Raw genomic sequence first — 17489 nt, forward strand, 5'->3', positions numbered from 1 at the left:
GGGAACCCCTGGTCTGGCAGGTTCTTGAAAATCCTGATTTTTCCCTATGGCTCCAGTATTCAACAAGGGCAGATTTTCGGCCCAGGCCCCCAAGCCTTGCTGGAGGCTGGCTGGTCTAGGCAGTCTGACTCCAATGCCAGGAGGCTCAGAGTGGGCAGAAGGGCGGGTGGAGGAGTATGTGGGAGCCCAGCCCCCGCAGGGCCCCAGTTCAGGCATTCGGATGGCGGGCGGGGTCATGGCCCTGAGCCTGAGGCCCTGAGAGCCGCTCACTCGGCGGCAGGAGTAAGTGGGACCATCTGCTCCGCTCCTCCGAGGTCAGCGCTTTGTGTCAAGCTCCCATCCCCCTCGCCCCTCCCCCTCCTTCCCCTCTTTGCCCTTTGACTCCCGGGACTCAAAAGAAAAAAGTACTTGAGGTCCTGATGAAAGTGGGGGTGTGATGGAGGCGACAACGGCCGCCGCGGGGGCTTGGGGCCGAGCTGCCCCGGAGAGAGCAGAGCGCGCGGCGGCGGCCGGGCCGAGGAGGACCGGCGGGTCCCATTCGCAGCGGCCCAGGGCCGAGCCGGAGGGGCGGCTCCCGGGGGAGGCAGCGCCGGTTCCCACAGCCGGCCGGGCCCGCCGGGCCCCTTTGAAGTGGCCGCAGCTGCACACCCCGGCCCGCGGCTAATCCCCGCCGACGCGGGCGTCCTCGCCCCCCCGCATAGCAATAGTGTCCGCGCTGAATGGCGCTGGCTAATTACCTCGCTCGCACCGCCGCGGGTGAATGAGAGAATCCGGCATTGTGCACGGCGAATGGAGAAAATAAGACAGCCATTGTCCTCACACGCCAAACGAGGGTTTGATGTCGGTGGGGCGAGCGAGGCACCATTTCCCGCCACCCCCTCCCCCAGCTGTGCAAATTCCCCAGCTGGGCCGACCTAGCGGACACAGCTGCCACCTGGGGAAACCGAGGAAGCAGTTCCTGTCTCTTTACGTGGAAGACGGGCAGGCGGACACGGAACTACCCAGGGGCTCCCCTCTCACCCGACCACTGGTTTCCTCACAGAGCCTTCTCCACCAGCAGATTCTTATGGACACCTACTGTGGTCACCCAGTTCTGTCCTTGACTCAGAAAAATGCACGGCCCTGCCTTCAACGGCCTAATTAGATTTCACTGGGGACGAATGAAACAATTGGTGGAGTTGGGAATTTATATACCTAAGTGCCCAACTGTGTGCCACCAACTGAAAGGGCTGGAGAAGTTCAAAGGCAGCTGAGAGAGATGTGAGCATAGAAGGCAGGAGAGAAAGACTTTGAAAAGAAGGAGAAGGAAGATAGGGAACTGTGGGGAGTCTAGACTGAGGAAGAGGCCAGAGGACTCAGGGAGGGAGAGGACAATGGCTGGAAAGGGGAGGTCTAAGTTATAGAGGGTATGCAAAGCCAGATCTTAAAATTTGGATGTAATACCCAAAGCACTGAGGCCACTGTTTTGATCCAAGGAAGAGGCCCAATAAGAGTGATGGGCCGATATGTAAGATTAGAGTTCTATGCAGTGTCTGTGGAAACTGATTCATCACCAGAAACAGGACTAGCCTGAGGCATTTCACTTTTTTTCCCCGTGTATAAGAATATGAAATGGCTCAGCTTAGAAATCAGAACTAAAGGAAACCCCAATGCAGATGGACAAGCTGACCGATGATCACACTATTTATGCATTCGACAGATTCTTCCTGCTACATCAAACTGCTTCCTCTTAAGGTTTTTTTGGGGGGTCGGGAGAGGGGAAGGAGGTTACATCCTTCAAGATCAGGAAGTGTCTTATTTTTCTATCCCTCAGAGTACTTAGCTCAGAGGCAGGTGGTACATAATAGTTGTTCTTGGAGATTTGTAGATTTGAGAACTGACCTGCTTTAACATCCTTCAATTTCACATATTGTTTCCTGGAAGCATGTACTTTCTAATCTCTTCTGATGGGCTCTTAGACTATTTCTGCCTAAAGAATGTCATACATATGTTCCAATGTTCTACCGGGCTTAACAAATGATAAAAAGGTCTGGTCTGTTGCTCAGATCACCAGCAGCCTTTAGTTAGTACCACACATTTGATGCACATCACAGAGCTCTTTTCGAGGTGGCAATCTTTTCTAAAGCCCATGTCCTCAAAACTAGATTATAAACCTTTTGTGGATGGCCCGTAGCCAAACTCTTAAATAGGACCATCCATCTATCCATTTATTTGAGAATAAAATTAAAGAATAGACACCAGTGTTGAGACTGAATGAACAGCAGCCAAAACTGTTCCTTGCTCTGATCGACCAACCACATTTAACATTACCAAGCACTTAGTTGTAACGGTTGTATATGAAAAGCATGTTTTTAAAGGAGAGAAAAATATAAGTATAGCTCTTTTTTTTTTTTTCTGACCCAATCTGAATCAACCTGGCCATAACCTCAGATGTGACCCATAACGTTTTTCTTTATAATTACCTTAAATCTTCATCTTAATGTAATATTTCTTCTGCCTAAGGGTCTAGCACCTTAAATCCACTTGGCATCACAGGGTTTGCTGTTGATAAATTACTCCTCTGCTTAGGCCAATCTGCCTAGTTAATTGATCTGCTTAGTTATTTGGTCTTGAGAACTCCAAAACAAAACAAAACAAAACAAAACAAAACAAAACAAAAAACGATAAAGTAGAGTTGCTGTGAATGGAGTAGATGTGGGAGAGGCCTGGAGCCCCACCGATCTGGCCTATCTCTTTCCACCCATCTCCAGTCCCTGAGTCCCCTCCACAGACCCAAGTACTCTAAGGAATGATGCTAAAAGTCCCTTTCCAAAGGGAAAAATCATTTATTTAAGGAAACAACAGCTAGTAAACAGATCAAAGGTTATTCTAATTCTATATAAGCCACTAGCTTCATTTCATAAGACTAAAATGACCACTCGCACAAGAACTACAAACATAATTATTACTTTATATTACTGTATGTGTGCCTTTAAGGTTTGCCCAGATTTCAGTAAGAGTGCCTGAATGTCTAATCCCAGATAAATTATACTTTGGAAAATGATCCACTTTTCAAAAAGCAAAAGGAGCCTCCAGGCCCAAATTAGAGATGCAATAATTTTAACTGAAAAAGTACATTTGAAGGAAGCCTAATCCCACCCCCATCCCCAGTATTCTCTAAACCCAAGCCCATAAGTAACTTTAAAAATAATGCTCCATGGGTGAGTATGATGATAGGTAGATAATGAATATAATAATGAGTGTTTTTTTCTCCCCTATCTATTCCCACGGCAACCTGCAATCATAGAATGCTCCATTATCACGGGTATTACTTTTCAAGATAATAAGAAGCTGGCATGTACATGTAGGACTGGTCCTTCCCAAGAGGCATGAGAAGCTGGAGGGCACCGGGATGCTTCTTAGCATGGAACTCGGCCTGTTAGCTCTTTGGGGGTTGAGGCCGGTGCTCTGGCATCCTGGGACTTTCTTCAGCTTGCCTTGGAAGGTGTCCCACCCTGCGATAACTGAGTACCAGTAGCCCCGTCTCCTGGGGTGGCAAGACTGAGGTCTGAAGTCATAAGGCCAAACCCTTCCCACTTAGCACTAAGTCGTGGCACCTTCGGCTCAGTTTATCCCCTCTCCTCCCCCAGGCGGCCAGCAATGGGAACTTGGAAGAAGGGTGTTTCAAGGGAACAGAATAGGGAGATAGAGGTGCCTTTTAAGACCAGAAGAGGCAGGGATAAGATACATAGGACACAGATGCAGACATGGCTGCTCTCAGCTCCTGACATAGGGACTCAGGAGCGTAGGAGAATGGCTTAGATGAAACCATCCCTAAGGCCCTGGAGGAGTGGTGATATCTGACTCAGCTTTATCTGCCTGCCCCCCAACCCCAGGCTGTTGAGTTCGAGGGTAAGTGACCAACAGCAGGCAGGAAGTGTTCCTACCTTCCCATTCATACACCCACGGCTCCCCATTCTCTTACCCATACCGGGCATCAACTCCAGGCTGAGTGGAAGGCTAAGAACTAAGGATGCAGAGGAGTTAGCCTCTCCCCTCAGCGAGTAAGCAGACCAGTGGGAGGGACAAGTTGTACACTCACTATCCCAGAACGGACTGTGTCTTCTGATTCTGCCTACCCCAAAGAAGCAAAGCTGGGCACAGGGCCCAATGCATCTTTCCTGAATTGACGTAATAAAAGCTATATTGCTTTATTTCAGGAAAGCCTTGATCTTGATCCTATCAATGTCATACTTGGCAGCTTGCTTGTAATGATCTAGATTTTGTTAGTTTGATGGAAAAATGACTGATCTGAGAAGTAAAATCAGAAAAACACAGGAGGGCAGAATATCAAACAGGCTCAATCCTGAGACTCATTCTATATAATATTATTATATATATTCTATATAATATTCCATTATCAGACATAATGGAAGGAAGAATATTTTAATGCAATCTGCAAGTGGGACTAAATCAAACAGAGCTTCTCTGAGGTACTAGAGGTTTGGCATACAATTTTAAGACACTTCAAAAAATCAGGATGAAGGAAATTAAAGCAAAAAGAGGGTGACATTCCAGGTTGTAAGAGGCAAACCAAAAATAATCCAAAAGGGGATGAAGATGGCAGAAAAAGATACAAGAATTGTTTATCACAAGCCAAATACTGGGTTTCAATTCCCAAGGTTAAGGTTCAAACCCCATTTGGCCAGTCAGCATGTAGGAAAGAGCATCTGGATCTCTCTAGCCCAGCTCTGTACACTACTAAAGACTTGGGGGCAGGGCCCTTCCTCTGAGCCTCAACTTCCACAGCAGTGATATGAGAAATGAGAAGGAGGCTGAGGGAGGGGAGAGTAGGGTCAGCAAATGAAACCTGGAAAGCTTTACGTCCTCCCCATTTCTGTCTTTCCCTGGGGTGAGAGCACTCCCAAGCACTGGTAGGGAGACAAGCACCCATTCCTGAGTTCAAGTCTGCCATTCTATAAAGCTTCTGGAACCCCCTCTGTTTCCTTTCTCTCCTAAAGCTGGCCTGTTGATAGGTCTGCCCACAAACTTTTGTCTAGCTCTGGGCCCTTGTGAGAAATCTCAAGCCAATTGGGAGAAAGGGGACTGGGAACCAGAGACCTTCACTCTCCTGCTCCATCTTTCCGGCCAAGACCAGTTCCAGTCTCCCAGTTGATAAGGGCCAGTTCCCCAAGTTACCAGGTGAAAAAAGTCTCGTCCCATTCTGGCCGGGGTTGGCCAGGGAAGTAGTGACCCAGAGGCAAGAGGCACAGAGCCAGGGGCTCCAGGAAGCGAGGAAACACATACACTCATAGGCAACATATATTTACACACTTGCACACGCACACATCCTCACATCCACAGACACGTCGGGGCACGGTAACCTGACGGCCCACAACTGCGCGGCGCAGGGTTAATTGAATACACATTGATTCGGCCGCTGATGGAATCCCAGCCCTGGGTCGGAAATGGCCGCTTGGGTGTCACCCTACCCGCCGCAAGGGACAGGGGTGGCTTTCAGAACCTGGCTCCCTTCGGCCACTCTTTCTGCCGCGCTCGGCCCGGGCGGAGAGCGAGTCCCTGCATGGGAACGGGTTTCGCTGGCGACACGGGACGCGGCTCCCGGCTCCCGGAGCGCATGCGGGATGCGCAAGCCCTGAGGCCCCCGCGGGCGGTTTAGGACATGTGCGCTGGTAGGAGCAAGGAGGGCCGTCACCAAGTAGAGGCGGCGAAAGAGGGTGAAAACGACAAGAGAACTTTTCCGCAAAACTCTGATCTTGACTTTTAAGAAAGGAGAAGGGCCCAGCCCAACGCGCCCGGACAGCTGAGACAGGAGTGAGGGAGGGAGAGGAGAGAGCTGAACCTGGAGAGAGGCAGGGAGGGGAAGAGTCCGGGAAGAGGAACCGTGCTCAAAATAAAACTAATCAGTGTCTCAGAATTTTAGAAGTGGGAAGTGACTTTAGGAATCTTCTAATCTGCTGCTTTCTACACCACCTGCCACCTCACAGGAAAATGAAGCTCAGGAAGGTGAACTGATGGATGCATAGTCCCACGAGGATGAGTCGAATATTTATTTACATTTTAAAAGCAGCTTGTTGCTGAAGAGGGAGCCAGGGAGGGCCCAGAAGTAAACATGACGGTGTCTGAATCGAGTCCCAGTTCTTCCCATGACCCACAGTCAATAATGGTGAGGCTAGAAGAGGTGTCCCCTCTAAGCTTGGCATCTCCTGTGGGGTCTGGTCTCCAGGACTCAGCCCTCCCCCCAGCACCTCCTCTGCATTACTGAAACCCAAACTAAGGGTGTCTCTATTGGTGGATGGCGGGGCGGAACCCTACTCATCTGCTCCCCTTCAGAAGACAGGGCAGTACTCCCTCCCATTTCCCACAATGACAAACTGAGGCCTAGCACTATAAGGGAGGGAGGAAGCTTGAACCCAGAACCAGTCCGCAAGTCTCTGTGCATCTCACACTGGCTCCAGCGCCTTTTGGATATCTGGAGTCTCCCACGGCCCTGGGCAAGAAGAGCACTGGGGTTTTATTACAGGTAGAATTTGAGGATGAATTCTAGTGCTTGTGCCCCAGAAATTATTAGCCCCCTAAACCAAGGGCCTCGGGCTGGGGGTGGGGGCAGGAACTAGGACCCTCACCGGAAGTCAGGTTGCCTGGGAGTAAGTATGAAAACGCTGAGCACCGAGGCACTGCAGGCTCCAGAGAGGTCCGATTTTGTGCTCCCTGGAAATAAGAGTCCCTTTCCTGGCTCTCGCTCGAGAGACCTAATGCTCACCTTGTTCCAGGGACCCCAGCCACAACTGCCCCACTCCCCTTGCTAGTAAGGACCCCTGCCCTGTGTTGTCCCTCCCTGCTGCGCTGCTGCTTGGGTTACTGTGCAGCCTGGGTCCAACCCATCATTCAGTGGGGCCTAGAGGGCAGAGGAGTCAATGCAGACCCCTCCCCAAGGCTGGGGTAGGAGCAGAATTTTCCAGCCACCACAGCAGGAAGGGACTGTAGCCTGGGGTCTGTGCCATGAAACTTCATGAGGCCTTAGGCCACATCTTGCCCAGGCAAGAGGACAGCACAAGGACAATCAGCAGCCTGGCTCCTCCAGGCTGATTATGGCTCTTCCCTACTACCCCACCCCCCTACAACAGGACCCCTGGGGAGAAGGATCCTACTCAAGCCACACCAGTTCCTCTCCTGTGATTTGTTCTGAATTTTCAAACAAAGAGTAATTATGACAGATGTGGAGCAATCAGCATCATTATGCGGGGAAACAAGAAAGGGAAAGGGAGCCAAGGGGCCCCCAGGGGGAGGGGAACTTGTCTTCCCTCCTGGGGAAGAAGCAACTCCCACCTCCACCTCCACCTCCAGCAGCCCCAGCAGCCCCAGCAGCCTCCCAATTTTCTTTTCTGCTAGCCAGCTGTGCGGCAGCCAGCTGTGCCCCACTTCACGGGTAGGGCAGGACTCTATGCGAAGCAAAGCATCCCAGTCTAACTGTCCCTCCAGACTCCCCAAGGGCCTCTAGCAGTGGATGGGGGTGAGGGGCCAGTAGCCCAGCCTAGCCCATGCAGAAGTGGCTCTCACTTTGGCCAGGGTTCTAAGCTGTTCTCTGCTCCCAATACTTCCCCATCCCTGACCTGCATGTGCCCAGGTATGTGGCTCTATTTCTGAGGCATGAATACTCACTATGTTCTCAAGGGACACTCTAAACCACCCCCCCCCCCCCGCCCAAGGACACCCAGGCCATTGAATTTTGGGTCATGCAGACCTAGGTTTAAATCCCAGCTTCCCAGTGTACCCTTGGACAATTAATCATTAATTAACCATTTTGGGCTTCTGTTTACTCATCTGTAAAACAGGACTAGCAATACCAATTAATGAAAGTGTTGTAGGAATTAAGTAAATTAATACATAAAGGGCTTAAGACAGTGCAACCATATTACTAGGACTGCTTCTGCTACTAGTTCACCACCAGCGCCAGCACATAGGTAGCCCTCAAACCACTCAGCTCAGCATCCATTGTGCTTGGGAAACTCAGAGGCCTTCTGTAACATACCATGGATGTCAGGAGCCCCCGTCTAAGGTTCGCTGGTTAACACTCACATCCAGAACTATAACCAAACACTCACATCCAGAACTATAACCACAGACAAAGAAAGCCTGGGGCAGGGTAGGACCTGAGAACAACAGAAACATGCCGGTCAGTCTGCCTTGGGGAGATATAAAAAGATCCCCCCTTTCCCAACCAGAAAGCAGTGAAGCACTGGGGAAGGCAGAGGCATGAGGGCCCCAAGAGTCTCTCTTACTGGCATAGGCTGAGGACCAGCCAAGTCCTTGGGCAGGTTACCCCCTTGGGGGCCTTAGTTTTCAAGTCTGTAAAATGAGAAGGTTGAACCAGATGAACACCAGAGTTTTTCCCACAGCTCTGGATACCTGGGATCTGACCTAGAGGCTGGGAAGACCTCCAAGGTCCTGGATGAGCTAGGAATTTTAGGATGCTTTTGCTGCAGCCTGCAACTTTGTGACAGGGCTAGAACTTGGTTCTCTCTCCCGGTGGTCTGCTTCTTCCTCTCCATTTAGGTGGTCTGGTCTCCATCTGCCCACCCCAAGTCCCTGGGGCCTCTTGCTCGGGTCCCCCCTCACATTCCAATGGCCTTGGGGGCAGCAGCCAGACCAGAAAGTCCAGTTCCTGCCCATTATCACTGCTAGCATCTGCACTGCAACTCAACACCAGCATTCCAGAGAGCTGCCCCCACCACCCACTGTGGTCAGTGTCCAGGCTCAGAGACAGGCCCCAAGCAGAGGCCAGCATTCTCAGATTCCTCCCAGTGAAGGTCTACACCCAGGGAGGCTTCGACTTGCTGGGGAGGCCAGGGACCCTTTCCTTTGGGGTTCTCTTTGAACCTGACCCTCTCAATCTGTCCTCTTCCTGTCTCTGCTCTGTGCTGAGGCCTGGGGTTCACCTGTTTTGCTCCTGAAACAGAGGAATCTCCCTCCAAGCATAGCAGAGGATGGTGGACACAGGAATCGCCATAACTGGAGAAAGAGGCAGGAAGGACAGGACAATAGAGAAGCTGGAAAAAGGAAGATGCTAGATAGGACAGGGGAGGAGAAACTAGGGTTGAGGGATGATAAAAACCCTAAATGTGGCCTTGCAGAAAGGCAGAGGTGGGGCACAGAGTGTATGAGGGTGTCGAAGAGCACTGAGACCAAGATCCAAAAGAAGAGATGAAGGCTAGGTGAGAGGGAGATGCTGTAATGTGAGCCCTTTGCTTCCAAATTTCCACCCCCCTGCCTGAATCAGATGGTTGGCTGACCTGAACTAAGCCCACACTCCCTATGCACTCCATCTCCCTGTGGTTTGGCCAGGAGCCCTTCCTTTGCTCAACCCTTTCCACTTTCACTGGGTCCCAATATCACCTGTCCAAGTACCGGAGGAAGCTACTGGGGCTGCTTCAGTCCATAAAGATGACTTTCTCGTCTCCCCTTCCCTTACATTTGAGGGCACTTACAAAGGGTTAGAATTTCTTGGAACAGGGTGAACAAAGTAGTGGGTAGGGGGAGCAAGCACAGAAATCCAAGAATGGTCCTCTGGGGGAGGATGGAACAACACAGGCCAGCAGGCTCTAAGTGTAGCCAGGTTGTTGGCACTCACCTAATTACTAAGAAAACTATGGCCTAGACTCCCACAGGTACTGTGGCCATGCCCACATACCCATCCACCCTCCCCCAATGACCCTAGGACTTGCCTCCTTCCTCTCTCATTTTAGCTGGCTAGGTAAGCATCAGTTCCCTGCAAGACCTAATAAAATTATCCACCACTGCCTCTTGCCCGGCACTAGTTCTGTCCACTCTAGCTCTCTAGCCTGGCCATACAGCTCAAAGGAAGAGTGATTCCCACAAGGTCCTTCAAGGAGAGCTGAACCCCAATCCTGGACCCCATGCACTTCCTTTAGGCACACACCTGTATGCTCAGGTACTCACACAGGTACACGTAGCAACACACACACACACACACACACACACACACACACACACACACACACACACACACACACTACTGGTCTCTAAGTTCCTTGTTGTATCAAACCTATGGACAGAGAATCTTAGGGGGCTACAGGTTAGTTACACAAGGCAGACATTTTTGGAATCACTCAGTCCAGATTAAATAAAGACAGCAGTGTGCTGTTTGGTTTTCCATCCTGGGTACCCTTCTGTTCCATCTTACTTTTAGTGAAGCCTGTGTAGAACAGCCTTCAAGCTGCTGTGAAAAGTCTCTCTCTCTCTCTGACACACACACACACACACACACACACACACACACACACACACACAGCCTGCAGGGACTCTAGAGAGGAGAGAGAAAGGCAATACAAGAAGGCCAGGAGTGAAAAAGTCTTTTCTCCCTGGGGGTGGGGAGGGGACAGGGGGTTAAGGGGGGTTGGGGGCTTGTTTCATTTGCAGGCTTCAAATGCCTCTCCTATTCACCGGCCCACATTCCCAGCCAAGGCTCCAGGCCAGGGACAATGCCAGGAACAGGAACAGAGAAGATTTGCACATTGTGTTCAAGGGGCCAGCTGGCTGCCTGCGACTGTGGAGCCAAGGTGTGGGAAACAGAAGTGTTGGACTTCCACACTCAAGTCCTGCGGGTGGGAGTGAGGGGGGCCCTCCCTCAATAGTTGGGGCCAATGTGCCTGGGGATATAGGCTTCATCCAGCTAGGGAATAAAGTTCAAGGCAGGAGACCCAAGACCCAGGTATGAGTGATACAAGGCAATTTGGTCTCTGATTTGCACTCATCTGGAGAGGAAGAGAGTGTCTCAGTTCCTCTAGGGATAAACACACAGGAGCAGCTACCCCATGACTGTGCCCCAAGTGTGTTATATTCTCCTGCTGATCCTCCCTGTTCATAAGCTTTTGAGCCATGCTATCAATTACGGGGGAGAGAGAGAGAGAGAGAGAGAGAGAACGAACACAACAGAGAAGCAGAGAAACAAGAGAGACAGAGCTTTGCACCCAGAAGGCCACATGTTCTTTTAGTTTTTACCAATCTCTACAGGCAGGGGACGTGAGAAATACAAAAGAAAGAGAAGCCCTTTAGGAGCTTAAAATCTAGTTGAGGAGACAGATGGAATATCAGCCACAAAACAGTTACTTAACAATGCAAGCAGCCAATCACTGAGAGGAAGGCTGAGCCTGAATGCCACAGACCACGAATACTGCCTGTGTTAGCAGGGGGAAGAAATTACTGTAAGCTAAATAGTCTTTGGGGAAGGATGGGGTAAGGATGAGCAAGGGCGAGAACAGACTGGGGAAAGACCCAGCGAAGGCAGGCATGTCCTAAGGACTGGCTGGATGACAAGGACGCCTTACTACCTTAGGGCAGTAATTTTACAAGGAGAAAAGCAAAGCCCTGACAGGGCAACAGGGCTAGTAACTTGCCAAGAGCCACACAGGACCCCTGGTGTCCAGCCAAGGGCCTTTCCATCATACCTCACAGCTTCTCAAGAGTGTCAGAGGAGTTGGTCTGTGGCGTACTGACTGACAGGTGAAAAGGCCTGAACCTCACCCATTTGTACCTACCCCTGTGCCATGGCACACACATGGGTGAGTTGCCTGGCATGACCTAGGTATAGACACTCACTCATGACACCAGTGAGGATGCTTCAGCTGCATCACCTGCTTCCTGCCCTAGTTGTTAGGCAGATATGTGTGCTTGAGGGCCAGTAGGAAGACTTCCTCAGGGCTACCTCAGCTGAGCTGTTCTTCAAGGAAGAGAGAAGAGACTGGGTTCCACACGTCAGGTCTAAGCATACAACCTCCAGATGACAAAGGGCTCCAGGATTACAAATCACTGTGCCAGGAACCACTTCCCTTTACAAATCACTACCCTGGACAGAGGCTCTCCAGGACCCCCTAAATACAATGGACCCCCACTACACAAGCTATATGTACTTCTAGGAAGTTCCAGCCTATAGTCCTCCTGACCCCACCCCCCAGACCTGGTTCCACAGACCTATGCCCAGATTCTGCCCACAGATCCACACAACTACAGATCTTGCTGCTCAAAGATTTCAGAGTAGTTGGCGGAAAATGATTCAGACTTTAGAAGTGGGTAACAGAGGACCTGAGAAGTAGTGACTTAGTGAAGTAGACACAGCAGGGGACCAGAACTGGACTTTCTCCCCTCACCATACCCCACTGCCTCCTTCTAGTTGTCTGGCTCAACCAGGGGCTTTGCTGAAACTACAACAACTAAAGGAGCTTAGAATTTCACATTTCCCACCTCTAACTCCTCCCCAGAATAATAAAAGTTAATCTTTAAGGAACACTTTCTATGTGCCCTATACCTGCTAAATTCTTAACACATATTATCCTAGGTAATTCTCACAAGATTCCTCCTTGCTATTATTTCCTCATTTTAAAGATGAGGAACTGTGACTCAGAGAGGTTCAGTGACTTGCCCAAGTCCACCCAGCTGAGGTCTTGTGGCCTCCACAGCCCACCCTCATAAACACTGTTGGGCCTGCCTGGTCAGGACAGCCCCAGGCTGGAATGGAGGCAATCCTGGCTCTTTGAGAACCCAGACAGCTTGAGACAGGCTGGACCTCATCTTAAACTAGAGGTCAATACCTAACACTAACAATAATACTCAATGAGCATTTCCCAGATGCTAAAGCACCTGTGCCAGGTGCTTTACAACCATCACCTCATTTAATGCTCCAATAGCCCTGATAGGCTGATAGGATTATGCCCATTTTTCAGATGAGGGCAAAGTTACTTGTGCTAAGGGCACATGGTCAAGAAGTGGCAGAGCTGGGTTTCAAACCCACCTAGGTCTGGCCGTGAAGCCCATGTTCTGTGGACTTCACTATTCTGCCCACAGACCCCACACCAGCGATTATGACATGGGAATGGGCTCTCCTGTAGCCCCTTTGAACCAGCAGCATCATTGTCACTTGGGCTCCTATTAGCCATGCAAAATCCCAGGCCTTGCCTCCCACGGATTCAAAATCTGAATTTTAACAATATCCCCAGGTAATTCATAGGCACAATAAAATTTGAGAAGTTCTGCTCTAGAACACATTGCTCTTCCCTCCAATTCCCCAAGGGGCCTGAGACCAACAACTAAGGCCAGGAAGTGAAGGGCAAGAACTGAGGACCTCTGCCTGAGGGGACCTGGGGGTAGGTCCCTCAATTAATTACCCCCACTCCTATAGCTAGCCCATCCCCCTTTGGACTCATCCAGGCACACAGACCCCAAAAGGATGAGTCAACGCACATGTTCCCCTGGGTCAGGTGACCTAAGTGCACTCCCTGGAGCCCTACAGAGGGATGGCAGAGGGTCTCATAAGTCAGCCAGCTTCAGCTGATACCCAGAAGCTTGGAAGAATCCCCAGGCCCTCTCAGGAAGGGGTTAAAATAGAACAAGTGTCATTCTGGCTCCAATAATTCCACTCCCTGATAGATGTCCCTGGAGTGCTCCCTAACTGAAGCCCAGTGAGGGAGAAAGCTGGGGGTTGGCAGTAGATTCAGGCAGTTTCCTTTTGTTGGCCATGTCAGTGAAACTACCTTTAAATGAAGATTAAAGTACTGGCTCCCACTATGTACTAGGCAAAATGTGAGGTATACTCATCCGCGCAACCATTCCACAAAGTAGTATGTACATTTCACAGGTGAGGAAACAGCCACAGAGAGGTTAACCTGTCCAGGGTCTCCTCCTTAACAAGTGTCCCAATTTTCAGCCCCTAAATGATACGCATACAGAATAAAATGGCAGAGAAACCAGACATGCTGGAAGCATGAGTACTCTTAGGACCCTGAGCCATTCCATCCTGAAAGGGAGATACTTGGAACTGAAGCCTCCAATGAATCACCACGTAGTTTAGCTCACCCTGGTCAGGCCATCTTTCAAGGGTAGCATCTGAGCCCACTGCGATAGAGGGGCGGCCTTCCCAGCTGTTGGCCTCTGGCCCAGAGCTCAGATGCCCCAGCAGACCCACCCACACAGACCTGGACCCCATCGGCTTCACTTGGTTAGTCCTCTGGGTGGACTGTGTGTCTGTGAGGGGTGCTTAACCTGCCCCCTCCCCATCAAGCCCTATGGAACAGGCAGGAGGAACAGGGGGTTCTGGAGGGCTCCTCGCACCTTTTCATTAAGGCACCCTCCCATGTCACACAACATCTGTAGTGCCTGCAGGCACACTGGCAGGGAGTTATTACCAAAGGAGGAAACCTAGGCAGTTAAGCAGCTTTGGGGGTTTCTAGGGACATCAGCCTGTTTGAAGTGAGAAAAGGGGATCCAGCCACCTGGTTGCTTGGTATCCAAGTGTTCTCCCATGGGGCCACCAGCCTTGTGGGGAAAGAGAGGCCATATTAGACTGCCAGTGTTTGGGGCAACCCCCCACCTGGCTGTCTCTAGGACCCTAAAGGCGTAATGTAATCATGCTAACCTCAATAACCGCTATTTCCCTCAGTCAGAGTCCACAGCACAATTTTTTATACTGGTAGGCGCTTCAGGAAACCAAACATCTTGAAAGTATTACCATTTATAGAAAAGCACATTTACAATTAACTATATAGAAACACCTGGGGATTTATCTCCCAGCATTTTAGGCTAGTGATTCAGGGGCTTTCTATCCCTCGGCATTGACACAGGCCAGGGAGAGGGTGAGGTCATCTTCCTGAGAGTCTCATTTCTTCCATCCGCAAGTTTCCTTGGGTCCCTACCCTCCATCCATGCTTCTCTTCCTCACACCCAGCCATCTGCTCAGAGGCTGCACCAGCCTTCCCCTACACCGCCGGGAGGGCCGGGGATGAGGGGTCGCTGAGCCAGAAGTGATTCAGTCTCAAGGTCCAGGGCTGCCTCCCAGAGAGCTCCATATGGGGGCCTGCATCAGCTTTCTTTAGAACAAAGGGGCATCTTAAACTCAAAGAGAGGGCTCCTGCCTCAAAACGATTCATCACTCACCAGCCGTTCAGAGCAACTGTGCAAATGCCCTCAGAGCCAGGAAGAAACTTGTCAGCGATCAGACAGGAAAGAGGCAGCGTGCCATAGGAGTTAAGTGGGCGGGTGTAAGGTTCAGACTGCCTAGACTGCATGCAGCCCTGGCTCCTCTGCTTACCAGAATGTCCTTGAGTCCCTCTGAGTCTCAGTTTTCTCATCTGTAAAAGGAGGATGACAGCTGCCTATCTTCCTGGATTGTTATGATGACTAAATGAGATAATTAATGTAAAGCACATAGGGTGCCCCTTATGCAGCAAGTGCTTAATAAATATCAGCTAGAATTATTGCCTAGCAAAATTAAAGCAGCCTCTTTAAGGGACACCCTCTCTAAAAAGAAGTATAGAGATATGAGATGGAGAACATTTCCACTTGCCAAAACTTTTGCCCTTTCTTAAGAGCAGTGGTTCTCAACCATGGCCCCCCATCCCCATAGCCTGCTACCTCTCCAAGATACATAGATAATTTTGGTTTATGCAACACACTCCTACAAGTGTGCACTGATTAAACAACAAAAGACTGTTTTGCTGGACAGGGCAGTAAACACATTGCCATCTTTTCATTACCACATCAACTGGTGGTCCATCTGCTCGAGCAAAGCACAATTCTAGAGCCGAAGCATGGTGCCTGGCCTTTTCTTTCCCATGAAAAAAAGCACATCAGATATCAAGTCACCATAATGTACACTTTAAATATCTTATGATTTTATTGTCAATCAGACCTCGATAAAGCTGAAGTTTTTTAAAAAGCACATCAGCATGAAAGTGAGTGGGAATAATGTTAATGTCATCATTGTGATAATGCTTAAATCATTCTACCATATTTTTTGTATAACGAATTGCTGATAAGCTTCAGAATATCATTATCTGTATAGTGAAGTTTTATTCTACCCCAAAGGTTTAAAAGTCAGCACATAATTAACAACTGCACGTAGCTAAATTTCTCTTCAAAATTCTCTTAAATCACCTATAAAGTATGACAACTGTTTATCTTGAAATGCAAGAATCATACTCAATGGACTGAGATGCTCACAATATACAGGTATGTGGAAACTAAGACACCCAGAGTTGGACAAAGTATTCAGTCTCTTTCCCTCCCCTCCCAACAGTGTTGGGCTATATTCTTGGTCAAATCATATTTCAAACAGTTAAATGAGTATATGGTATAATTCCATCACCACAAATTACTGCTACGCACCTCTCAACTGACCCATGATGAGAAATTAGTCCTCTAGAAAGCTGCATAAGATGGAACTGCTCCACCTGCTCCCCATTCTTTAGACCCACAATCTGGGGGAAAAAAAAGCAAAGGGTGCCCACTTACTTGCAGCCTGGATGCGAGCCTTCCGACTGACCACCAGCCCAAAGCGGTTCTGAGCCACACACTCATAGTCACCCTCGTCTGAAAGGCTGCCTCCTCGATCCAGCTGGAAGTGATGGATCATCAAGGACCCATTGGCCAGTACTGTGGAATGGGTAGTCTCTGACAGCTCCACTCCATTCTTCCTCCAGGTGATTCGCAACGGAGGGGTCCCCTCCACCGTGCAGCCCAGCACTACAGACTGCCCAAGGACTGCAACATCATCACTTGGTTCCACAGCAAATGCCAGTTCAGCAGAGTGGCCAAGACCTGCATCATGCAGGGGAGACGAGAAAGGAAAAAGAGGTTATTGTAGAATGAGCAGACAGAAAGAACTCCATGTACAGGAGTTTCAAGTTCTCTGGATCTGTGCATCCCATCCTCATCTTTCTATAATGTTAATTAGAAGTCTCTATTAATATGTAGAACTTTATGCATTATGAAGGATCATCTCATGCAGTATTTTACTTAATCAACAGATCATCTCAGAGAGAGTGATTATTTGTACCATTCCATCTTTAAAAAAAACCCTGAAGCCCAGAGATATTAAGCAACTTATCCAGGGTCTAACAGTTAATAGCTGCAAACCTGGGATGCAAAGGCAAGAATGATTTCAACACAACTGCTGCCACTTCTGTAGTCACCCTGGTTAAGCACTGAGGCCTCATAGACTTTCAGGATGTGACTTTAGGTAAAATATTCAACTTGTCTTTCTCATCTGTTTAAATCAGAACAATAACATGGCTTGTGTCATAGGGCTGTTGAACATGACTCATACATTCACTATGAAAACTTAAAAGACAAATACAAAGTGAGATAGAAATAAATCATTGCTTCTCTTTGCTGGGAAAACTATCTGAGGCCTGGTGGATGCCTGGCAGGGAGCAAGGTGTGTGGGCCCAGCTCCACTGCTCCTTTTCTAGAGTGCTCTGGGTTTGAGTTGTTTTGCCTTTGTCATAAGAAGAGATGAGGATACCCTGCGTCCGCTCAAATTTCCCAAAATTCAGGAAGAGGGTAATTCCTAGAACCTTTACTCCCAACACTCTTTTCACTTCCACAGATGACAGATGAACTGGAAGAGGAGTAGGAAGAAGAGAAGGAGTACGAGGGTGATCGGGGAATCAGGAAAATACTGAAGGGAAGGACAAGTG

At 49.5% G+C, this 17489-nt stretch overlaps 1 protein-coding gene across 7 annotated transcripts in view; it reads right to left on the minus strand.

Moving 5' to 3' along the window:
- The window catches only part of IGDCC3 (immunoglobulin superfamily DCC subclass member 3), a 39981-nt gene that overhangs the window by 20780 nt on the left and 1712 nt on the right, over positions 1-17489 (minus strand). For 5 of the 7 annotated variants that reach the window (XM_036217778.1, XM_036217777.1, XM_036217780.1 and 2 more), the window contains exon 2: positions 16303-16608. In XM_036217778.1, coding sequence (XP_036073671.1) covers positions 16303-16608 — 306 coding nt within the window. Of the gene's footprint in view, positions 1-15100; positions 15141-16302; positions 16609-17489 lie in introns of those variants that run through there. The other 2 variants (XM_036217782.1, XM_036217783.1) reach the window with 2 other exon arrangements.

Source organism: Rousettus aegyptiacus, unplaced genomic scaffold (genome assembly GCF_014176215.1).
Source record: "Rousettus aegyptiacus isolate mRouAeg1 unplaced genomic scaffold, mRouAeg1.p scaffold_m13_p_3, whole genome shotgun sequence".
In the NCBI taxonomy this organism is placed as follows: domain Eukaryota; kingdom Metazoa; phylum Chordata; class Mammalia; order Chiroptera; family Pteropodidae; genus Rousettus; species Rousettus aegyptiacus.